This window comes from Salmo salar, chromosome 21 (assembly GCF_965601325.2).
Source record: "Salmo salar chromosome 21, fSalSal1, whole genome shotgun sequence".
In the NCBI taxonomy this organism is placed as follows: domain Eukaryota; kingdom Metazoa; phylum Chordata; class Actinopteri; order Salmoniformes; family Salmonidae; genus Salmo; species Salmo salar.
In genome coordinates this window covers 49,265,730-49,291,802 of record NC_138311.1, presented here as the reverse complement: position 1 = coordinate 49,291,802, position 26,073 = coordinate 49,265,730, and the positions used below count along the sequence as shown (strand labels likewise).

At 41.9% G+C, this 26,073-nt stretch overlaps 1 protein-coding gene across 1 annotated transcript in view; it reads right to left on the bottom strand.

Annotated features, from left to right (window-relative positions):
• The window catches only part of LOC106582440 (glypican-6), a 160,990-nt gene extending 143,290 nt beyond the window's left edge, over positions 1–17,700 (bottom strand). The window contains exon 1 of the mRNA XM_014165554.3: positions 17,196–17,700. Coding sequence (XP_014021029.1) covers positions 17,196–17,349 — 154 coding nt within the window. The 5' untranslated portion in view covers positions 17,350–17,700. The remainder of the gene's footprint in view (positions 1–17,195) is intronic.
• Positions 17,701–26,073: the final 8,373 nt, after the last annotated feature.

The following is a 26,073-nucleotide window of genomic DNA, read 5'->3' as shown; positions in this document are numbered from 1 at the left end:
GTACTGCTTGCCGTGCGGAAGCAGAGAGAACAGTCTATGACTTGGATGGAGTCTTTGACAATTTTTCGGGCCTTCCTCTGACACCGCCTGGTATAGAGTTCCTGGATGGCAGGGAGCATGGCCCTAGTGATGTACTGGGCCGTACACACTACCCTCTGTACCGCCTTGCAGTCGGATGCCAAGCAGTTGCCATACCAAGCGATGGTGCAGCCAGTCAAGATGTTCTCAGAAGTTTTTGAGGCCCATGCCAAATCTTTTCAGCCTCCTGAGGGGGAAGAGGCGCTGACATGCCCTCTTTACGACTGTGTTGGTGTGTGTGTAGCATGATAGAACAAACATGATGTGGACACAGAGGAACTTGAAGCTCGTGACCTGTTCCACAACAGCCCCTTTAATGTGGATAGGGGCGTGCTTAGCCCTCCATTTCCTGTAGTCCACAATCAGCTCCTTTGTCTTGTTGACGTTGAGGAAGAGGTTATTGTCCTGGCACCACCCGTCAGGAAATCCTAGATCCAGTTGCAGAGGGGGGTGTTCAGTCCCAGGGTCCTTAGCTTAGTGATGAGCTTGGAGGGCACAATGGTGTTCAACGCTGAGCTGTAGTCAATGAACAGCATTCTCACATAAGCGTTCCGCTTGTCCAGGTGGGAGAGGGTACTGTGGAGTGCAGTATGGGGCGGTATGCAAATTTGAGTTGGTCCAGGGTGCCTGTGATGTTGGTGTTGGTCTGTGCCATGACCAGCCTTTCAAAGCATTTCATGTTACAAATGTGAGTGCTATGGGGCAATAGTCATTTAGACAGGTTACCTTGGCGTTCTTGGGCACAGGTACTACGGTGGTCTGTTTGAAGCATGTAGGCATTACAGACTGGGTCAGGTTGAGGTTGAAAATGTCAGTGAAGACACTTGCCAGCTGGTAAGCGCATGCTCTGAGGTTTTGTGAACATTAACCTGTTTAAAAAGGTCTTACATCGGCTACGTAGAGCATGATCAGACAGTCGTCCGGAACATATGGTGCTCTCATGCATGGTTCACAGACGCTTGCCTCAAAGCAAGCATGGAAGGCATTTAGCTCATCTGGTAGGCTTGCGTCACTGGACAGCTCATGGCTGGGTTTCCCTTTGTAATCCATGACAGTTTGCAAGCCCTGCCACGTCCAACGAGCATCAGAGCCGACGTAGTAGGATTTGATCTTAGTACTGTATTGATGCTTTGTCTTGACGCGTATGGTCACTATGGGGAACGACGTCATCGATGCACTTATTAATGAAGCTGGTGACTGATGTGATATACTCCTCAATGCCATCGGATGAATCCCAGAACATATTCCAGCCGGAGTTAGTGAAACAGTCCTGTAGTTTAGCATCCGCTTTGTAGGACCACTTCTATATTGAGCGCATCACTGGTACTTCCTGTTTGAGTTTTTGCTTGTAAGCAGGAATCAGGAGGATAGAGTTATGGTCAGATTTGCCAAATGGAGGGTGAGGGAGCGCTTTGTATTTTAACCAGTGTTTCTGTGTGGGGAGAAAAGGTGATCTAGAGTTTTGTCTCCTCATGCTGGTAGAAGTAAAACCGATTTCAGTTTCCCTGCATTAAAATCATCGGTCACTAGGAGTGCCACCTCTGGATGAGCATTTTCCTGTTTGCTTATGAGGATAAGTTCATTAGAGTAACCAGCCTCAGAAATTGCAGCCCAAATGTACAAATCTAAATGTATTGGTCACGTCGGCGCAGACTCTTCTACTAGCCCCGGCCTGCAAACTTATTTTTGAACGCCATGTCTCCCGCTTGCTAGCATAGTAATGACTACCTAGCAGCTTCCCTGTTTCATCTATTGCTCTTCACTGGACACTATGATCACTTGGCTACATAGCTGATGCCTGCTGGACTGTTCATTAATCATGGTACTCCATTTTCACTCCAGACCTGACTGCCCTCGACCAGCACAAAAACATCCTGTGGCGGACTGCACTAGCATCAAAAAGTCACCGCGATATGTCAGGAACCAATAGACGTAGTCAGTTAGGAAAGCAAAGGCTAGCTTTTTCAAACAGAAATTTGCATGCTGTAGCTCTAAATCCCAAAAGTTTTGGGACACTGTAAAGTCCATGGAGAATAAGAGCACCTCCTTCCAACTGCCCACTGCACTGAGGCTAGGAAACACTGTCACCACCGATAAATCCACGATAATCAAGAATTTCAATAAGCATTTCTCTCCGGCTGGCCATGCTTTCCTCCTGGCTACGCCAACACTGGCCAACAGCCCCGCACCCCCCGCAGCAACTTGCCCAAGCCTCCCAGCTTCTCCTTCACCCAAATCCAGATAGCAGATGTTATGAAAGAGCTGCAAAACCTGGAGCCACACAAATCAGCTGAGCTAGACAATCTGGACCCTGTCTTTCTAAAATTATCCTACAAAATTGTTGCAACCCCTTTTACCAGTCTGTTCGACCTCTCTTTCGTATCGTCCGATATCCCTCAAGATTGCAAAGCTGCCGCGGTCATCCCCCTCTTCAAAGGGGGTGACACTCTAGACCCAAACTGTTATAGACCTATATCCATCCTGCCCTGCCTTTCTAAAGTCTTCGAAAGCCAAGTTAACAAACAGATCACAGACCATTTCGAATCCCACCGTACCTTCTCAGCTGTGCAAACCGGTTTCCGAGCAGGTCACGGATGCACCTCAGCCACACTCAAGGTACTAAACAATATCATAACCGCCATCGATAAAAGACGATACTATGCAGCTGTATACGTCGACCTGGCCAAGGCTTTCGACTCTGTCAATCACTGCATTTTCATCAGCAGACTCAACAGCCTTGGTTTCTCAAATGACTGCCTCGCCTGGTTCACCAACTACTTCTCAGATAGAGTTCAGTGTGTCAAATCGGAGGGCCTGTTGTTTGGACCTCTGGCAGTCTCTATGGGGGTGCCACAGGGTTCAATTCTCGGGCCGACTCTTTTCTCTGTATATATCAACGATGTCGCTCTTTCTGCGGGTGATTCCCTGGTCCACCTCTACGCAGACAACACCATTCTGTATACATCTGGCCCTTCTTTGGACACTGTGTTAACCTGTTATGGCTAGGGGGCAGTAGTTTCACGGCTGGATAAAAAACGTACCCGATTTAATCTGGTTACTACTCCTGCCCAGTAACTAGAATATGCATATAATTATTGGCTTTGGATAGAAAACACTCCAAAGTTTCTAAAACTGTTTGAATGGTGTCTGTGAGTATAACAGAACTCAAATGGCAGGTCAAAACCTGAGAGATTCCTTTACAGGAAGTGGCCTGTCTGACCATTTCTTGAACTTCTTTGCCATCTCTATCTTTTACAAAGGATCTCTGCTCTAACGTGACACTTCCTACGTCTTCCATGGGCGCTCAGAGCCCGGGAAAAACCTGAATGTCGTCATCCCAGCCCCAGGCTGAAACACATTATCGCCTTTCTCAAGTGGCCGATCAAGGGACTGTGGGCTTAGGCGCGTGCCCTGGCCGCCCCCGTCTTTGTGATTTTTCCTCTGTTTGCCGAAAAGGAGATTCCCGGTCGGAATATTATCGCTTTTTTACGAGATAAATTGCATAAAAATTTATTTTAAACAGCGGTTGACATGCTTCGAAGTACGGTAATGGAATATTTAGAAATGTTTTGTCACGAATTGCGCCATGCGCGCGACCCTGATTTACCATTTCGGATAGTGTCTGGGACGCACGAACAAAACGCCGCTATTCGGATATAACGATGGATTATTTTGGACCAAACCAACATTTGTTATTGAAGTAGCAGTCCTGGGAGTGCATTCTGATGAAGACAACAAAAGGTAATCAAACTTTTATAATAGTAAATCTGATTTTGGTGAAGGCTAAACTTGCCGGGTGTCTAAATAGCTAGCCCGTGATGGCTGGGCTATGTACTTAGAATATTGCAAAATGTGCTTTCACCAAAAAGCTATTTTAAAATCGGACATATCGAGTGCATAGAGGAGTTCTGTATCTATAATTCTTAAAATAATTGTTATGCTTTTTGTGAACGTTTATCGTGAGTAATTTAGTAAATTGTTAGCAAATTCCCCGGAAGTTTGCGGGGGGTATGCTAGTTCTGAACGTCACATGCTAATGTAAAAAGCTGTTTTTTTATATAAATATGAACTTGATTGAACAAAACATGCATGTACTGTATAACATAATGTCCTAGGCGTGTCATCTGATGAAGATCATCAAAGGTTAGTGCTGCATTTAGCTGTCTTCTGGGTTTATGTGACATTATATGCTAGCTTGAAAAATGGGTGTCTGATTATTTCTGGCTGGGTACTCTGCTGACATAATCTAATGTTTTGCTTTCGTTGTAAAGCCTTTTTGAAATCGGACAGTGTGGTTAGATTAACGAGAGTCATGTCTTTAAAATGCTGTAAAATAGTCATATGTTTGAGAAATTGAAGTAATAGCATTTCTAAGGTATTTGAAAATCGCGCCACGGGATTCAACTGGCTGTTGCGTAGGTGGGACGAATTCGTCCCGCCTAGCCCAGAGAGGTTAAGGGCTGTTTGACCAAGAAGGAGAGTGATGGAGTGCTGCATCAGAAGACCTGGCCTCCACAATCATCCAACGTCAACCCAATTGATATGCTTTGGGATGAGTTGGACCACAGAGTGAAGGAAAAGCAGCCAGCAAGTGCTCAGCATGTGCACCGGCTCAAATCGGTCTTATGTAGAAAAATTTGAAATTGTGTTTTTTACATTTCAGAGCTACAAAATGGTATATCATACACTACAGTTGAGGAACAATGGGGAAGTAATTTTGCTTTAAAAGTTGATAAACTTGTAAACTCACTTTTGAGAAAATGGCCTTTGAATGTTTTGGTTCTACTATGGGAGAGCCCTTCTTTGTCTACACCCATTCAGCATCGTTCATTACACTCTTAAGCTTTAGCCCCACCCATCTCTTGAAGGGTTGATCCGAGCATTCTGTGCTAACAACAGCAGTGAAGCACCACTGTAAAGACCTTTATTATACACAGATTCAAAATAGCTATTGATAACAAATGTGTATTTTGTGGTTGTGACCCAGAGACTCTTGACCATTTATTTTGGGACTGTTCTTATGTCAGAAGATTTGGGAGTGAGTTAGAATATTTTATTTGAAAAGAAACTACTATTAATGTTAAAGACTCTGATATCAGGTTTTATTTTGATCCAAAGTATATGGACCCTGATTTAACTTTCATTGTTAATTTGTTTATTTTTCCATGCAGATTCTTTATCCATAAAATGAAGTGGACAGAGAACAAACCACTTACTTTTAAGTCAGTGTAAAAACAAAAAAGCAATACGTACCATAAAACTTGACAAATGGATGTAAATTATGTACTCTTGTTTGTATATTTCTGTTTTTGTATTTGTTTTGTTCATAATAATAAAATACACACACACACACACACACACACATACACACAAGCGTTCAAAAGTTTGGGGCCACTTAGAAATGTCCTAGTTTTTAAAAGAAAAGCAATTTTTTTTGTCCAATAAAATAACATCAAATTTATCAGAAATACAGTGTAGACATTGTTAATGTAGTAAATGACTATTGTAGCTGGAAACAGCTGATTTTAATGGAATATCAACATAGTCGTACAGAGGCCCATTATCAGCAACCATCACTCCTGTGTTCCAATGGCACGTTGTGTTCGCTAATCCAAGTTTATCACTTTAAAAGGCTAACTGATCATTAGAAAACCTTTTTGCACCTTTCTTCTGAAACTTGTCAGTCTCTTCTTGTTCTGAGAAATTAAGGCTATTCCATGCGAGAAATTGCCAAGAAACTGAAGCTCTCGTACAACGCTGTATACTACTCCCATCACAGAACAGCGCAAACTGGCTCTAACCAGAATAGAAAGAGGAGTGGGAGGCCCCAGTGCACAACTGAGCAAGAGGACAAGTACATTAGAGTGTCTAGTTTGAGAAACTCCTCACAGGTCCTCAACTGTCAGCTTCATTAAATAGTACCCGCAAAACACCAGTCTTTACATCAACAGTGAAGAGGCGACTCCGGGATGCTGGCCTTCTAGGCAGAGTTGCAAAGAAAAAGCCATATCTCAGACTGGGCAATAAAAATACATACTAGCTGGTAAATAATAATCGCAAACTGGCCAATAAATCATACACATAATGTTAGCTAGCGAGCCAGCCAGCCAGCCAGCTAACGTTAGCTAGCTAGCTAACAGTACACTTTGTAGAAAATAGAAATGTGTAATATATGAAAAATATAGCTAGCTAGATTATCTTACCCGTGGTCTGAAATCGATACCCAGAGCGAATTTACCAGCTAGTACGTCTATCAACAGTTGTTGCAGTGACATTCTATTGAAATGGATACTTGCATAGTAGAGTATTTTGTTAAGACATGTAGCTAGAGAGCTAGCTAAGCAATGAACAATAATCCCAACTCATGCTTGATAGACTATTTTACCCGTATACATCATTGATGGGTGGACGTGTCTCCCGTCGGATGCCATCGTTGAGCTTAGTTTGAAGATGTGATCTGGAGACCGGTGTTTTCTCCATCTCCTAAGCTGTTTTTATTTAAGTAGGCAAGTCAGTTAAGAAGAAATTCTTATTTACAATGATGGCCTAGGAACAGTGGGTTAACTGCCTTTTTCAGGGGAAGAATGACAGATTTTTACCTTGTCAGCTCGGGAATTCGATCTAGCAACCTTTCAGTTACTGACACAACGCTCTAACCACCAGACTACCTGCCGCCCCAGCTATCATACTCGAATTCCACTGATTTCAAAACTCGCTTCTCCAGATAGTGGAGAGCATACACTGAACGTTAGCTAGTTAACAGTACACTTTACTATAAAGAAACATTATGTAAAAACAAAAGTTACAGTGCAAAAAAACACACAAAACAGCAGAATTGGTCAGCAGCCCATAAAATGGCAGCTATTCATTGCAGTGCCATTAAAATATAAAAAATGTTGTCACAATATTTTACATTCCCAACCTACACTGAGCTATTTCAAATGACTTACAAAAACATTAGGACCACCACTGCAGAACAAGTTACTCTACAAGTAACACTACAAGTTACTCTACTGGGACTAGCCTGATTTCCAGAAAGGGTGGGTCAAACAGTAAAAGTATGGGTCTGCCATCTGGTATACAGCGGCTTGCGAAAGTATTCACCCCCCCTGGGCATTTTTCCTATTTTGTTGCCTTACAACCTAGAATTAAAATTGAGGTTTGTATCATTTCACTTACACAACATGCCTACCACTTTGAAGATGCTAAATATTTTTTAAAGTGAAACAAACAAGAAATAAAACAAAAAAACTGAAAAAGTATTTTCACGGCCGGATAAAAAACGTACCCGATTTAATCTGATTATTACTCCTGCCCAGAAACTAGAATATGCATATAATTATTAGCTTTGGATAGAAAATACTCCATTTCTAAAACTGTTTGAATGGTGTCTGTGAGTATAACAGAACTCATTTGGCAGGCCAAAACCTGAGATAGGTTAATAGGATAAGGTTAAATATATAAATAAAAATTACAACAACAAAAAATACAGCATGCATGTTGGTACAAATGCCAAGTTAGAAAAACAATATTTTCCTGTGGCACAATATTTATGAGTGAGACAGTAAAGGTATTATGGTAAAACCAGCAAGAACAAGAGAGTTTTACCACCCATTAATGTCAGAGCACTTTCCCCCTCATTTTAATATTCACACATTGCAGCAACTTCAAATGTGTCCTTGCGAATTATTAAGATGAGTTATCACAACGTTCTAAATAAAGTGATTGAGGTTATGGAGAAGGAACTTGATCGTGCCTTTTTGAGTGTTAGCCAATTTCAATATGCAATGGGTGTTAAAAAATATTAACATTTATGAAAAGTGAAAATTGCCTTCAGTGTTTTCCTCAATACCCGAGCCTCATCCTTTTAACAATATCCCATGAAGTGTTATTTAGAATAGCGGATTCTAGCTAGGACTTACATCAATCAATATGGAATGACTAGACCATGCCAAGACTTCAGATGAGAGGGATGTCCAATGTTTTTTAGGTTGGCACAGCAAACGTTTCAAAACAAACATGAGGAAAAAAAATAAGCTTTTCATCACCAGGTGACATAGGTATGCAGCCAAATGCTTTTACTCTGCATAAATTCTCTCCATCTCCTCTGTGGTGCTGAAGGTTTCTCTCAAGAGCTCTTTTGCAAAACCTCTGACATGTTTCATGTATTATACACTGACTATACAAAACATGACAAAGACTGACCAGGGGAATCCAGGTGAAAGCTATGATCGCCACTTGTTAAATCCACTTCAATCAGTGTTAAAGAATGATTTTTAAGCTTTGAGACAATTGAGACATGGATTATGTGCCATTTCGAGGTTTAATGTGCAAGACAACAAGTTTTAAGTGCCTTTGAACAGGGTATGGTAGTAGGTGCCAGGCGCACCGGTGTGTGTCAAGAACTACAAGGCTGCTGGGGTTTTTCACGCTCAACAGTTTCCCGTGTGTATCAAAAATGGTCCACATTTCGACACCTTGTAGAGACCATGCCCCAACGAATTGAGGCTGTGCTGAAGGCAAAAAGGGAGGGGTGCAACTCAATATTAGGAAGGTGTCCTAATGTTTGGTATAATCAGTGTATGTTCTTATATGAATATTGAACATGTCCTCAGAGAGAGGTAAAAGCAGCACAGTAGGACTACACATGACAGTGTCACAGTGTACCTTCAACACAATGACATGGTGGTCTGCGTCCTCAGGAGAGTCAAATATGATGGAATATCAAAATGTTAATATCTAAACCAATGTCACAATGATGAAATGCCATTGTCAATGCATTTCAAAATGTGCCACAAACTCGCAACTCTGTCATTGTAGGGGTGTGTGGCAAGAAGAATTGATTTGTAAGCGAATTCATTCTCATTAGAATAAGATGTTTCATTGCAAGGGAAAGAAATCACCTAAGGGAATTCACACAAGCAAGAAAAATCATTTAAAATTAGGCTAGTCCCTCTGCTACTGCACAGAAATGCTGTTTCAAAGACCATATTCATGTGCCTTATTCTCAGGTGTATTTGAAAAGGGCTTGTAGGTAAATGAGCTCTCTAGCCAATATAACGTACTTTCAGGATCTGTTGATTCTGCCATATACAGAAAATAGCCATTCAATGACATTTGAAATCTGGTCCATTCCATTTTTCTAAAGGCCCTCATGCTGCAGCTGAGGTGACTTGTACGTCATAGATCGCCCTGCTGTGGACTCCCTTAAAGTTCAACGCTAAAGGTTTACTGTCTAAAAAAAGACTTCCCAAAAGTATTGTGGAAGTCACTTCAAAGTAACACAACGGGTATAGACTTTACTGTGAAATTCTTGCTTACAAGCCCTTCCCAACGATAGGGTTTTAAAAAATATTAAAATGAAAAAATAAAATACACAAGAATGAAGCTATAAACAGGGAGTACCAGTACAAGATCAATATGCTGCTATATACAGGGAGTACCAGTACCATATCAATGTGCTGCTATATACAGGGAGTACCAGTACCAGGTCAATGTGGAGCTATATACAGGGAGTACCAGTACCAGATCAATGTGGAGCTATATACAGGGAGTACCAGTACCAGATCAATGTAGCAGCTATATACAGGGAGTACCAGTACCAGGTCAATGTGGAGCTATATACAGGGAGTACCAGTACCAGATCAATGTGCTGCTATATACAGGGAGTACCAGTACCAGATCAATGTGCTGCTATATACAGGGAATACCAGTACCAGATCAGTGTGGAGCTATATACAGGGAGTACCAGTACCAGATCAGTGTGGAGCTATATACAGGGAGTACCAGTACCAGATCAATGTGCAGGGGTACAAGGTATTTGAGGTAGATAGATAATAATAATAAGAGTAAAATAAAGATGATTAAATGTTGGATCTGGAACCAATACTATAAATCTGACTGGGATAGCACCTCATTGGATAAGAATGTCTATGATGATACCAGAATAGCTACCTTCAACAATGATACACACAACTAGATGGCATACACTGGAAATGGTAAACCTATAGAGGATCCCATAAAGAATGGTAAACCTATAAAGGAGCCCATAAAGAATAGTAAACCTATAGAGGATCCCATAAAGAATGGTAAACCTATAGAGGATCCCAAAACACTATGTATATTACAGTGTGGAATGACAAGCTATGCATAATCAGCATACGTACAACCATGTCTGGCTTTGATATTTATTGGGGACTACAGTATGTAATAAAAGGAGTGGTGCAGGAATGGAAACACGGCTGAGGACATTTGATATTCATGGGCAGCGGGCCTAGAAGTGTGACTCTTCTGCATCAACTTGCTAACTGGAGCATGGCTAAGGACTTACAGCCAGGTAGCAGCTGGTGGCTGAGACTAGACACTAGGAAGGCCCTAAGGCCTGTACTGATCATTACCTTTCACTACTCATTTACAGCTTACTACCGTACCGCAGCTCTGGTCTTCATTCGTGCCCTGTTACTCTTCTGGTATACCTCCACTCTGTGGCCAAGTGGACTGAGAGGAGCGCTCAATACATCCCCCATGGCCGCTTACGCAACCTCGTTGGCCCCTGCCCAGGAGCGGTGAAAAGGCAAAGCACTCCTACAGGTACACATGTCTAGTCTGTTGTCAACAGGACTGACGTGACAGACATGGGGCTAAAGATTGAATACCTAGCCACCGCCGTTGGAATCTAAGGGGCTTTGTTTTTTGATGGCTCACTGCTTTGACAGGTTGAGGAGGAATAGGGAGATATAACGTATGTATGACTGAACATTGTTGCTGTAGACACGGGCCAGGTCTTTGTTAATCCAAGAAGATCCACTGATTCACCGGGGGTGTATGTAAGTGATCATTACTTCCAGAGTTGTTTAAAAAGTTAAGAGTTGACCAAACGTTACACACATTTTCACTGCTGTGGGCTAAGGTGACTATACATGACTTTCAATTTCCTAAAATAGTGCTCTTTCACATAGGTTTCATATCACTCCAATCAAATAATCTTCAACAAGATCCCCAACCAAAACCATATATTAATGTTGGATTATATTAACATGACAAAGCAATTGAATAACTTATTCTCCATAGCTTCTGGTTGTATTTTAAGTGGATAGCTCTGACAGATTCTGAAAGACATGGATTCCATTCCGACAGTGAAAGTATATTCTTTCACACAAAAAAGTAATGATGACTTGCATTTTTAAAACATTTATTGTTTACAATCTCACGAGAATCACTGGTAATTTCTTGTAAATATGTATGCTATATATACTTAATTAGACAGTGATGAGATTGTCAGACATGTTTGATTTATTAATCATTTATCATTATTAGTGCCAAGGAGGATGCCCTGCCTGTGACAATGTGTCAAATCAAATCATATTAGTCACATGCTCCGAATACAACAGGTGTACACCTTACAGTAAAATGCTTACTTACGAGCCCCTAACCAACAGTGCAGTTTCCAAAAATACAGATAAGAATAAGAGATAAAAGTAACAAACAATTAAAGAGCAGCAGTGAAATAACAATAGCGAGACTATATACAGGGGGGTACCGATACAGAGTCAGTGTGTTATCTTCTCTGAGATTACATGAGAGAGCTGACAAGTCTAACTTAAATAACAATGAAAATAATTTAACAAACCCTCACACTATTGGTCGAGACCTTCAAGTTCAAACAGGGACAAGTATATATATTGTTTTATATAAATGGAGAGACTTACTTTTGACTATTATCCATAACCAATGACTTTTAAGAGATATATTATGGTGTGTATTCCTTATTAAGACTAATTTAAAATCAACAAGTGTGCAGAGAGCCTTAAAGAAAAGATGCTTAGGAAGAATGACAACACTGAAAACGTGCTAAAAATCAACTACAGGGGTGTAGTGGTACAGAAATGAGCCTTTCATCTTCCAAGCTCCGTATCTAAAGATATCTCCTTTATAATGTGAAGTATAATGACACTATACCGTATCTAAAATTGTACTGTTGGGAATATGATCAAAACAGTGGCAAGTGTGAACAAACAGTGAGCTATACAGCCTAGTGGTTAGAGCGTTGGGCCAGTAACCGAAAGGTTGCTAGATCGAATCCCCGAGCTGATAAGGTAAAAATCTGTCGTTCTGCCCCTGAACAAGGCAGTTAACCCACTGTTCCTAGGCCGTCATTGTAAATAAGAATATGTTATTAACTGACTTGCCTAGTTAAATAAATAAAAAATATCAACAAGAACCCTAGAATGAAAAATAGATTGAGTATGCAGCAGTAAGAGAAACGCTCTTGCTGCTTACTGTTCATTTTTTATTGTTTATTTGACTTTTGTTAATTATCCATTTTGACTTGCTTTGGCAATGTTAACATACGTTTCCCATGCCAATGAAGCCCTTAAATTGAATTTAATTGAAATGCTCAATTACACATTTGTATCCAATATAAAAGAACTAAAGACAAAAGTGGAGGAGAAAACAGTGTCCCCTTGACAACTTAATTTCTTGACAAAAGATACTGCCACCAGCGTCTACGCTGCAGGAGCTTGTTGATATGCTTTGAGCGACTGCCCTTTTATTCTGTTATTCTCCCTGCGAGGATGAAACAGCAGCAGACAGACCGGAGTCGTTCCTCCTGATCCAAGAGAGAAACCCTGTCATGCAGCCCATTTTAGTATTCATGAGCATGATTATTGGCATGGAGATAGAAGAGGCGTTTGAGAAATCCACTTTGGAGAAAAAGACTGTTTGGGTCCCTGGCTTTCCTGATGATACATGATTAAATCTACAGATTATAACCCCAACAGCCCTACCGCCAACACTGCTATTTACAACACTTTCAATCAATGCCAATCCCAACTGTCCAATCAAGAACAATTCCATCACCATCCTTTTTATGAGTTGGCCATTGAAATGCAGAGGGTTACCACCACCACCACACCATCACATGTGATCCTTGATCCATCACCTCAACTGTGTGTTTAGTGGGTGGGACATAATAATCTGATAATGCAGCATAGTAATACGGATGAATCATGCCAGAGACCAGCACATTCACTTGGCTGTTCTCTCTGCTGGCCTGGCTCTCCCATTTAGCTATTTTCAATCCATTCCACACATTACACGGCTCAGCAGAGATCATTTGGCTGCTTGTATATGCAGCCATGGACCACATCAAATATCAGCACCGTTATTTCTGTCCCATTCCACTGCTGGGAACAGGAAGGCTGAGCAGGACGTGAAATGATAGGGTGGAGCTGGGACAGCTTGAGAAGTTCCACAGACACAGTTTGGACGTGTGTGTGTGTGTGTGTCTGTGTTCCTAATAACACACATCTACCAGGAAGGGTCTAGCAGTCTGTCTGACTCATCTTCCAAGTCCCCCTGTCGTCGCGTCTCGTCTCAGGCATTGGGTAATTCATTGGGTCAGTGAATGGAACCTGAGACAGATCTGTCACAAGCCTGCGTGCAGGGCTAGTCTTTCACCAGGGCAGTGATGGGCTTGGATTAAGGAGGTATATAATGAACTCACTGACCGATTTAAAAAAAAAAAAATTTAAATACAGAGTCAATAACCTGTAGAGGAGAACTGGAGGAGCACCAGACAATTTTAGCTGCGCTGACAGTCCAATGACTAAGGACATGAAGTGCATTGTGCAGCCGGTCCACTTTCCCAGTCACTCTTAGTTTTTAAGCCTTCGCCACTGTACTTCCTGTCAACTTGGACCAGGGCCTATTGAAAATGCACAGGCCAGGGCCCACGGTATTACCGTTCCATCCGGGCCTGCAGGCTTTGACACATAGCAGCACTTCTGTCAATAATGCTGACACCCCTGCTGACATTCTACATGACCTGGCTAATTCTGACCACACACTCTGGTCAGGACCTGGCTGCTCCAACTGAGTCCCACAAACACATTCAATATAAACCACCGGTCTCAAACAATAGGAGTGGAATAGCATGCTAACTGCAGATTAGACTCTCTTGAAAGTAGCTTTGAACAAGCCTAATCACCTTCAATAATCCTAAATTATCATTCACAACTTGTTTACCTTGACATTGTTAATGCTAATAACCTGTAAATTCATGTTTTCACAAGAAGTTGTGCAGAGACACCATCTGGTTAAATGAAGGAATTACAATCAAATGAAGCTATATTTAAACCCCTAATGAATTATAACGAGTGAGATACAAAGCAACGGGGTTGAGACAGTGCCACGGACATCTTTCATTCACTCCAAAAGCTGAGCACAATATTCAAGCACTAAAGTCAGTCAACTGAGCTCAATTAGCCTATAGCGAATAAAAATCACATATGTTTGCATATCAGACACCACTGAAAAAGAGTAGAACCATGTACAATATGAAGCCAAAGGGATTTTGTAAGGATATGAGGGGAATTCCGGTGCCTTCAATATAATTTGATGATGTACAATATCATCAGTCTCTGAGGTGTCAGACATCAACCCATCTCTCTTTGACCACAACTAGAAATTGACGGCTCTCCTCTTGAGGACATGGCCAAAAGCAACAGACCTCAACTCAACTGATTATGCAGTGAAGAGCTTTGGACAGGATTCAATCACAAAGTAAAACGATACACAGAGCTTCCTGCTCTATACTACGGTTAGAATTCACATTAAATATTTTAAGGATTGGCTTCACACCAATAGGCTAGCGAATGAAAATATCAACCTGATTATACAATATAGAGACTTGGGGGTTTTTTCCATCTCAATTGTACATTGAATCAATACTGTAACACACTCTTAGAAAAAAGGGTGCTATCTTGAACCTAAAAGGGTTCTTCAGCTGTCCCTATGGGAGAACCCTTTGAAGAACCCTTTTGGGTTCCAGGTAGAACCCTTTCCACAGAGGGTTCTACATGGAACCCAAAAAGGTTCTACCTGAAACCAAAAAGGATTACACCTGGAACCAAAAAGAGTTCTCCTATGGGGACAGCCAAAGAAACCTTTTGGAAACCGTTTTTCTAAGGGCATGCTCAGCTCTGTATGGTCTATTGACTGGCATGCTGGTTGTACAAGGATATTCGATGAGACACCATTTGCACCAGTGGCAGTGACACAGAGATGTTTACATCACTATTATTAATAAATAAAGGATATGTACACAATTGTGTCGGCTAAACAGACAATATGCACAGTGCACAAATCTGAAATATGCACTCTCTCAGACTTTCAGCAATCAATTTGCTGAGGTGTTGACATTGCATTAAATCGGTCATTGCCATTCTTGAAGACAAATGAGGTCAACACCCTTGTGGATGTGATCACAGTGCTTCCATACAGCTGCATCACTCAGAGATGACAGACTGAGCTTTTCATTCATTTGGAGATTAGACGTCAATGACAGGAGCGTGCCTACATCTGAGGGATTCAAATCAGGTAGATCTTCAAGCCCGTCTATGAACAGGTGTGCTTGTTATCAAATACACAACCTTTCACCTGTGCCAGATTTCTGTCCAACTACAGAATTATGGGATCATGACATCATGATATTAATGGTCTGGGCGGACAAAGTTTATACTCATATGGGAAGGGAAAGAGGAAACAACTATTTGATCCACTTCATGCATGCAATCGATAATTATTACCTAAACAAAATAATTCAAATGTTCCTTATGACAACTCTCCTTGAGCAAATCTATCCTTGTGAATGCTGGAGCAGAACACTGGAGCAGAACCCTGGAGCAGAACCCTGGAGCAGAACCCTGGAGCAGAACCCTGGAGCAGAACACTGGAGCAATAATGTAGGTTCTGACTGAGCCAGTCACAGTTTCACTTGGGTGGGTCTGAAAAATTCAAGCCTCCATGGCCTGAAATAGGGAAAGTCCATATAAATATTTCTGAAGACCAGCAGGCTACCATTATGTATTTACATTAACAAGAAGCATCATAATAGCATCATGCCAGCATTACCCTGTGGTTGATACACATGTGAAGGAGAATGGATATTGGTTGGATAATTGAATTGCACTGATGTTTGCAATGACTTGAGGTAGCATTATATGACGGCGTCATTGTTACTTTATTAACAAGACAGAACTCAATCCAGTGAATGGATGGCTGACGATTCTGAATTATTTCGACACAGAGGCACAAAGAAGACTCAGAGACCTCTACTGGACACACCAGCAGGTTTATTCTGTTGCTTCCATTTACATATTATTCACAATGTTAGATAAACAAAGAAATTGACTTTATTCAGTCAAATATTAAAATAGCATTATGTCCAGGACTACTTCTATTATATTTTAAATGTAGGCTAATGGATATATTTAGGTTTAACTTTGAAACAATGAACGAAAGTATCACGAATGGGAACGTTATAAACTGGGCTACTGAGACATATCTGCATTAGGCTACTTTGATTAGGAATTAATCGAGAGTTTTAAATGGCTAGAGTTTTATTTCTAAGGGGTTTGTATTATAGGCTGGGGCTCCTGAGTGGCACAGCGGTCTAAGGCACTGCATCTCAGTGCTTGAGGCGTCACTACAGACACTCTGGTGCGAATCCAGGCTGTATCACAACCAGCTGTGATTGGGAGTCCCATAGGGCGGCACACAATTGGCCAAGTGTCATCCGGGTTTGGCCGGTGTAGGCTGTCACTGTAAATAAGAATTTGTTCTTAACTGACTTGCCTAGTTAAATAAAGGTTCAGTTAAACATGTTGTACAATGTTAAAGTAACCTAGGTAGGCCTAAGGTCCGTGTGTGTTCAGTTATATTCATTATTCTGGCTACCTTTATATCACACATACATTTCCTTCATAAAGCAAAATCAACCACAACTTCATGGATGACAGGCGAGTATAGCCTTCACTCAATAGCAACAATACTTTCATATGGCTGTGCATTATCATAATAAACAACTATATCCCTAAATAAAATGCTTTGTAGCCTAAAGCCAAGGCGCCGGTTATCAAAATGTCCATTCACGCGCATTATAGTAGTAAGTGATGTAAATTAGAACATTACAGTTTTGCATAATACAGTATAAGATTTGTTTTTCTTATCCACATGATATGGTTTATTATGCCATAACTATACCCACTTTACGACTGTGTTCAATACATCATTATATTGACAGGTAGCACTGACATCTTACATTCCCTTCTTACCTGACATTTCTTGCAGAGGAACATTTTCAAAGCTGAAGCCTTTTGCGATAGAAGCTTGTCTAACCTCACTGCAGTTATGTGCTTTAAAATCTGGTCCAGCGACAACGGACAGCGCGACAGATAAAGTCCATAGGACGGTCCGTATTCTCAACATCGTGCACTTCTGTGATTAATCCTTCTTTAATCCTCTGCAGATTCCCGATTAGAGAGGAACTCCACTGCAGTGCATCCGGACGTAGTAGGTACTAACAACTCAACGTCTAATGGTCACCACTTTTCTACAACTGTCTATCATAACATCTTTCTCAATCAAAATCTGTTTATTTTGCCAACGATGGTTGACGGTCCTGCGTTGACGCAAAACAGAATGTTGTTGTGAGTCCAGGTAAAACCACATTGATCCAACAGAGAACGGGATCTCAACGTGTTCACTCAACTTCACTCAGAAAGCGCCGTTGGGTGTTGTTATACGTTACTGTAGAAAGTCAAAATACTCAGAACTGAAGAGGAGGGAGACACCTATGATGCATTAATAAATCAGAGAGGGTGGGAAAACACGGAGTGGAGTCAGTCTCGCCAGACTGTCAAACTAGATTTCACATGGATTGGATTGCTCCTGAATTGGTGATAAAGCCTATAATTGTTTTACTGGCAGTTAAAGGGATGTACTGTCCTGGTTTAACAGCATTTAACAGCATTTCTTTCATATGTCTTTCTTCATATTACACCATATTATATGTTTATTACATTATTATATTGCTTGATCAACTCAACAGTCAGTTGGTAAGCCTACCAAATAAATATACCCCAGTAGTTTACAGCCTATTGTCTATGACAGTGGTTCTCTATGAGAGAACTCTCCATTTCAGAGCCTGTGTTGAACAATGGGGCTGTGCTTGTACGTGGAATCGACTGAATCAGGACAAGGTGACAATGGTTGATGGATTTGGTCAAACCTGACATTGATTATCAGTGGATTTTATGACTAGCTCAGGTGTAATCTTCTTACAGCCGCGGTGTGACTGAGGTGGTACTGGTATATTGGCTGTGTTGTGTGGAGACCATGCTTGAACCTTTCAGTGCTTTAATGATTTTTGAGCAGCTTTAGTAGCGGAGTAGATCAACAGTGGATTATCATAATGGCTGCAATAGCAGCTACACTTCCACCTCCGTTAGATGTCAGAGTTACATGTACGGTTCCATTCAGACTGACTGGCGCACAGTGTTCAGGGGTGTTAACACAGCATACTGTAGCCGACATCATTACACTTCCAGTGACAGGGTATTTTCTCCATAGTCCGACATCATTACACTTCCAGTGACAGGGTATTTTCTCCATAGTCCGACATCATTACACTTCCAGTGACTGGGTATTTTCTCCATAGTCCGACATCATTACACTTCCAGTGACAGGGTATTTTCTCCATAGTCCGACATCATTACACTTCCAGTGACTGGGTATTTTCTCCATAGTCCGACATCATTACACTTCCAGTGACAGGGTATTTTCTCCATAGTCCGACATCATTACACTTCCAGTGACAGGGTATTTTCTCCATAGTGAGCTAAAATGCAACATGTTAACCAAATACTGCATTACTGACCCTTTAGGGTGTGATAACCAATTGTGGAAATTTGAAAAACGGTAGATGAACTGATTGTATCTAGGCACAGTGAAATGTTCTATGTCAACAAAGCATTGATATTACCTTGGCTTTGCTACATATTGTGTAAGACACATTAATTATTTAATTCACATGGGAGGTAGGCTATCCCCCCCAGCTTATTTCCAAGGCTTAAAGCGATTCTCTGATCCTCTTGTATACGTTTTAGCCAGCAGTTCTGAAAGTAACACTCATGAGCCAAAAGTGTTCCACGAAAATTGTGTACTACGTCACATATGTGCAGATATGTGCACCAAGTTGTTAAGCTCTCTTTCTCTCTCTGTCCTCTCTCTCTGCTGTGTCCACTGAGCCATTGAGCCCGCCCTGCAACCTCATTGGATAATGCTGGGCAGGCCTCTTGCTAACTGTCACTCAAATGCGAGGGGCTGAAGCTCATTGGTTAGAACTCGAATTGCTAGGGGGCTGGCCCACGTGGGGGGGAAATGTAGGGAAAATGTTGCGGCACAGCTTCAAGAAAACAGTCACTTTCAAATTAGGGATTTTGTGGCTAATTGAGGTAAAACAGTAATTCTGCTCATAGATTATGCATGTGTGAACTACACATTGACACATCCAGCCCAAAGCAGAAGGTTTAAAAAATGCTCAGTAGTCGACAAAGTTCAGAAACATGTCTTTAACAAATAACTCTCAAAGTTTGTTTGGAAATAGTAATGACAGGAATCTTATCATAGAATATGGGAGATGGAGAAATATACGCCACAATGCATAGGTCTGTTGAATATATTCATTGAATGTCAAAGACAATTGCTCCTGAGCTAGATATCTTCCAGGCAACTCTCTTTTCTGGAAGAGTTGTTCCACAAAGAATAGGAGTGTAAAAAGCATGGTCAGAAAGTTCCCCACGAACATTCTGAGATTCCTGAGGCAAGTGAAGACTCAGAATACATTTACAGTGCTCAGTCCTCCCTCACTTTCAGGAAATTCCTCATTGTGTCAGACAAACACGTCCTTGGGGTATGTTTGACTCTGAGAAATTAAGCTACTGAATAATAAAAAGTAACAACAAACAGTATGCATATACAGTGAGAAATAACAACTGTATTAATGTTCTCCTTGACAGACTCTGGCTTTTGATTTAATTCAATAGCAGAACAATTATATTCAATATAGTCACACACCAGTGGAAAACCATGGTTTAGTTGTCAAAGAGAAAAGGACAGGTTGGGAATTCAGATATGTTATGATAAGTGCTAAAAATCATTACCCTTCCTGATCTTTCTAAAAGCAAAATCTAAACTCCTTCCCAGGACCTGTCAACTTCACAAACCCCAATTAGCATAATTATCTTAACAGCGATAGCATAGCAGGATCATCTGAATGTAGCCAACCCAAAGTAGGGAATTCACCTGACACAGCCTGTGAACCATCAGCAAACAGCCCGGTGAAGCAATAAAACTGGGTTGATTAGGAAATAAAAGTAAATGCACTGCCATTGCATTTTACCATTTCAATGATCTACTGTATCTCTGGAGTACATGGGTCTGAAATAATTTAGTCATGGCTGAAATTTTTATGACATTATTGTTCAAGGATGGTAGACAAGACCCCATTACCGTGTCACAGAGGATTGCTGTTATCTAGGTTGCTGCTGTTGTAGTTTGGCTTTTATATGCACTGCGACACACCCCAAAAATCATTACTGTCTGTAAAGCTGTGATAGTCAACCACTATTTCAAAGTCTTGTCGGAAATGTCTTGGGGAAAGACATCATGGATAAATAAATGTTTTTTTATTAATTTACATTTGCTCTGCAAGACTTCTATCTTTTGCTTTTTGCATCCTATTGTGCATCTCATGCCGACTCATCTGGCGCAAGGAGGAATCAAGGACGAAACAAGGACAAAACCAAACGCAGATTTCTGATTATAATGAACATTAAACAGTACAGACATCCAATGCAGAGAATTATACATTCAAATGTTGTACATCAGTTAGGTTAGGTCCAATTGAATCATTAGCTAGATAATTGTGTAATTGTGCCAAATCTTTCAATAGCATCCCTGTGCATTTTAATTGATTGAAATTCGATATTGTGATGTGCCTTATTGTGGTATGAATGAGTTAACCTATGCTTTGGATGCATCAAGATAATAGTTTTTTACAGTTCATGGCTTAACATATCTGAGAATCACTCCCTGATAAAACACAACCTTTTCCCTAGGAAGGATTGAGACCTACAGTAGGGATGATACCCTGACCAACAGACTTAATCCGCCCCACAACATAGCATCCTGCTTGGTTTAATTCACGCTCTGGGACCAAAGGTATCTCACTCTGGTAAATGGCTAGATTTCATTTTGTTATGTGTTCCCTGTTTAGACCTCCAGGAATAAAGACAGGGTAAAGCGTTCGTAGAATTCGGACCATGACGTAATAAATAAATATGAATATGCACTTCTGACCTCCACATCCTCTGGCATTAGGGGATTTCTGAGTGCTTAGTATGAATGATGCCTGTAGATCAGCCACAGGGCAGTGGGAGGAAAACTGGCAATGTAAGCAATCTGCTGAATAAATATATAGGAAACATGGAGGCACATTCATTTCAGATCAAAAATGTTTTCGTTTTTTTCTGGTTTCAAATGAAGCCACTTTATCTAATCAAGACAATCTGCGGCTAACGGCGACAGACATTGACCCTATTTTCGGGGGAATTAAGAACATTTGCAATACTTGTATAAGATAAGTGTTAATGAGGAGCTTTTACAATAATTACTCTTAAAACTTTATGAAGTCGTGAGACGTGATACTTTAGATCGATCCACTAATGAGTGGCCTCAAGGCAGTTACAGGCAGTATTCACATCGAGCACATTGAATTACAATGTTGATTGGAAACCTGCAGAAGAGTCATTGGGCTTGTTTCGACATTGCACACTGATCTACAAAGAACCTTGCATCATAAATAACTACTCATTATAATTTGTAGATCAGTCACAATTTACCCATGATGCATTACGGTTTTGATTGTCTTGAACATGGCCATTATGTTGACATTCTGCACACCACTTGAAAGAATTTCCACTGTGTCGATGCATCTAATAACCAGCGAATGGTCATGGACAGTTGTCGCTGTCTGACATCGTCGGCGTGACAGCAGGTTGCCTGTTCTAATGCAAGATTAAAGGAAGGATTCTGGTCCTGTTGTCATATCCTCAGACATTGACAATTTACATTTACATACCTTTCCCACAGAGTATTAATTGTATAACAGCGAACTGCTGTATCATTCATTTTCTCCAGATGTGGGTTCTTTGATGTCTTTGTCTCTGCAGATTTCCAATGAATTTGCATGAATGTTAAACAGGACAGGTTTAACGTGCAGGCAGTTTAAGCAGCCTAAGCAGAGCCTTTAAGCTGTGAAATATATGGTCTCCCCTGTGGTTAATTTACCAACGTGGCATTAACCAACAGTCCAATCAATATATACTGCCACAACATTGCTCATAACAGTGGTCCATATCAACCAGACAATCCTGAAACTTTTGTCAGTACATTTCTTCTAGATTTACAGTTTACAGGACTTGTGGTTTGTGTACTAATGAATGAAGCTCTTGTTTTAAATGTCGGCAGTGTCGACATAGACATGCACTGAGCTGACTGACTGCTTAATGTCAATGGATTAGAGCAGCAACAACAATATCATCCACGCAACATTCCTGAACGGATTGGTGCTACACTAATCATATTCAAATGTCAGGACAATAAAACATTACGTTGTTCAAAATCAATAGGCTTTAGGGCAAGATTAGCATGATCCCATCTTTCCCTTTTTACACTATTTCCTGCGCCGTCATAGCTGTCTGTGCACGCTCCGAGACGTGTAGTCAGCATGTTTTACGTCATAGCTGTCTGTGCACGCTCCGAGACGTGTAGTCAATGTTTTACGTCATAGCTGTCTGTGCACGCTCCGAGACGTGTAGTCAATGTTTTACGTCATAGCTGTCTGTGCACGCTCCGAGACGTGTAGTCAATGTTTTACGTCATAGCTGTCTGTGCACGCTCCGAGACGTGTAGTCAATGTTTTACGTCTTAGCTGTCTGTGCACGCTCCGAGACGTGTAGTCACCATGTTTTACGTCATAGCTGTCTGTGCACGCTCCGAGACGTGTAGTCAGCATGTTTTACGTCATAGCTGTCTGTTTACGCTCCGAAACGTGTAGTCAATGTTTTACGTCATAGCTGTCTGTGCACGCTCCGAGACGTGTAGTCAATGTTTTACGTCTTAGCTGTCTGTGCACGCTCCGAGACGTGTAGTCACCATATTTTACGTCATAGCTGTCTGTGCACGCTCCGAGACGTGTAGTCCAATGTTTTATGTCATAGCTGTCTGTGCACGCTCCGAGACGTGTAGTCAATGTTTTACGTCATAGCTGTCTGTGCACGCTCCGAGACGTGTAGTCAATATTTTACGTCTTAGCTGTCTGTGCACGCTCCGAGATGTGTAGTCAGCATGTTTTCCGTCATAGCTGTCTGTGCACGCTCCGAGACGTGTAGTCAATGTTTTACGTCATAGCTGTCTGTGCACGCTCCGAGACGTGTAGTCAATGTTTTACGTCATAGCTGTCTGTGCACGCTCCGAGACGTGTAGTCAGCATGTTTTACGTCATAGCTGTCTGTGCACGCTCCGAGACGTGTAGTCAGCATGTTTTACGTCATAGCTGTCTGTGCACGCTCCGAGACGTGTAGTCAGCATGTTTTACGTCATAGCTGTCTGTGCACGCGCCGAGACGTGTAGTCAATGTTTTACTTCATAGCTGTCTGTGCACGCTCCGAGACGTGTAGTCAATGTTTTACGTCATAGCTGTCTGGGCACGCTCCGAGACGTGTAGTCAGCATGTTTTACGTCATAGCTGTCTGTGCACGCTCTGAGACGTGTAGTCAGCATGTTTTACGTCATAGCTGTCTGTGCACGCTCCGAGACGTGTAGTCAGCATGTTTTACGTCTTAGCTGTCTGTGCACTCTCCGAGACGTGTAGTCAATGTTTTACGTCATAGCTGTCTGTGCACGCTCCGAGACGTGTAGTCAGCATGTTTTACGTCATAGCTGTCTGTGCACGCTCCGAGACGTGTAGTCAGCATGTTTTACGTCATAGCTGTCTGTGCACGCTCCGAGACGTGTAGTCAGCATGTTTTACGTCATAGCTGTCTGTGCACGCTCCGAGACGTGTAGTCAATGTTTTACGCCATAGCTGTCTGTGCACGCTCCGAGACGTGTAGTCAATGTTTTACGTCATAGCTGTCTGTGCACGCTCCGAGACGTGTAGTCAATGTTTTACGTCATAGCTGTCTGTGCACGCTCCGAGACGTGTAGTCAATGTTTTACATCATAGCTGTCTGTGCACGCTCCGAGACGTGTAGTCAATGTTTTACGTCATAGCTGTCTGTGCACGCTCCGAGACGTGTGGTCAATGTTTTACGTCATAGCTGTCTGTGCACGCTCTGAGACGTGTAGTCAGCATGTTTTAGGTCATAGCTGTCTGTGCACGCTCCGAGACGTGTGGTCAATGTTTTACGTCTTAGCTGTCTGTGCACGCTCCGAGACGAGTAGTCAATGTTTTACGTCATAGCTGTCTGTGCACGCTCCGAGACGTGTAGTCAGCATGTTTTACGTCTTAGCTGTCTGTGCACGCTCCGAGACGTGTAGTCAATGTTTTATGTCATAGCTGTCTGTGCACGCTCCGAGACGTGTAGTCAGCATGTTTTACGTCATAGCTGTCTGTGCACGCTCTGAGACGTGTAGTCAATGTTTTACGTCATAGCTGTCTGTGCACGCTCCGAGACGTGTAGTCAATGTTTTACGTCATAGCTGTCTGTGCACGCTCCGAGACGTGTAGTCAATGTTTTACGTCATAGCTGTCTGTGCACGCTCCGAGACGTGTAGTCAATGTTTTACGTCATAGCTGTCTGTGCACGCTCCGAGACGTGTAGTCAATGTTTTACGTCATAGCTGTCTGTGCACGCTCCGAGACGTGTGGTCAATGTTTTACGTCATAGCTGTCTGTGCACGCTCTGAGACGTGTAGTCAGCATGTTTTAGGTCATAGCTGTCTGTGCACGCTCCGAGACGTGTGGTCAATGTTTTACGTCTTAGCTGTCTGTGCACGCTCCGAGACGAGTAGTCAATGTTTTACGTCATAGCTGTCTGTGCACGCTCCGAGACGTGTAGTCAGCATGTTTTACGTCTTAGCTGTCTGTGCACGCTCCGAGACGTGTAGTCAATGTTTTATGTCATAGCTGTCTGTGCACGCTCCGAGACGTGTAGTCAGCATGTTTTACGTCATAGCTGTCTGTGCACGCTCTGAGACGTGTAGTCAATGTTTTACGTCATAGCTGTCTGTGCACGCTCCGAGACGTGTAGTCAATATTTTACGTCTTAGCTGTCTGTGCACGCTCCGAGACGTGTAGTCAGCATGTTTTACGTCATAGCTGTCTGTGCACGCTCCGAGACGTGTAGTCAATGTTTTACGCCATAGCTGTCTGTGCACGCTCCGAGACGTGTAGTCAGCATGTTTTACGTCTTAGCTGTCTGTGCACGCTCCGAGACGTGTAGTCAGCATGTTTTACGTCATAGCTGTCTGTGCACGCTCCGAGACGTGTAGTCAGCATGTTTTACGTCATAGCTGTCTGTGCACGCTCCGAGACGTGTAGTCAATGTTTTACAGTAATTCACATTAAAATAGACACCTGGGTAATGTGAATGATGGAGTGATCTCAGATTTTTTTTAAAGGTGAAAGAACATTTCAAATTGGTCCTAGCCATTAGAGGAAGCCTATACTTCTTATTTCATCTAAGGTATGACACCTAGTAATTCATATGTTTTAGACAGAGTGAAAGACCAGGACATGACTCATAATATAGCCAAGTCATTTTAATGCATGTAGAGGTCAATGTTAAAAACATCAGGCTGTTAGAAAAGTCCAAGCTTCTGGCATCTCCCAGTCAAGAGCAAGGGCGAGTAGCCAAGGGGTTTAGCTGCACCTGGCTACAGGTTTGAATCACAGATGTAGCCATTGGAAGTACCCCAGAGAAAATGTCAGCCACTTTATTACTTTTTATAGACTTGGGATAAAAGAGACCATTGAATTCTGCAGTGTCAATACAATAACGGATGATTGACACACATAGAATCCCTTTGATAGGCGATACTAAACTCGCCGGTAGCCTCGAGGTTAGAGAGATGGGCCGGTAAACT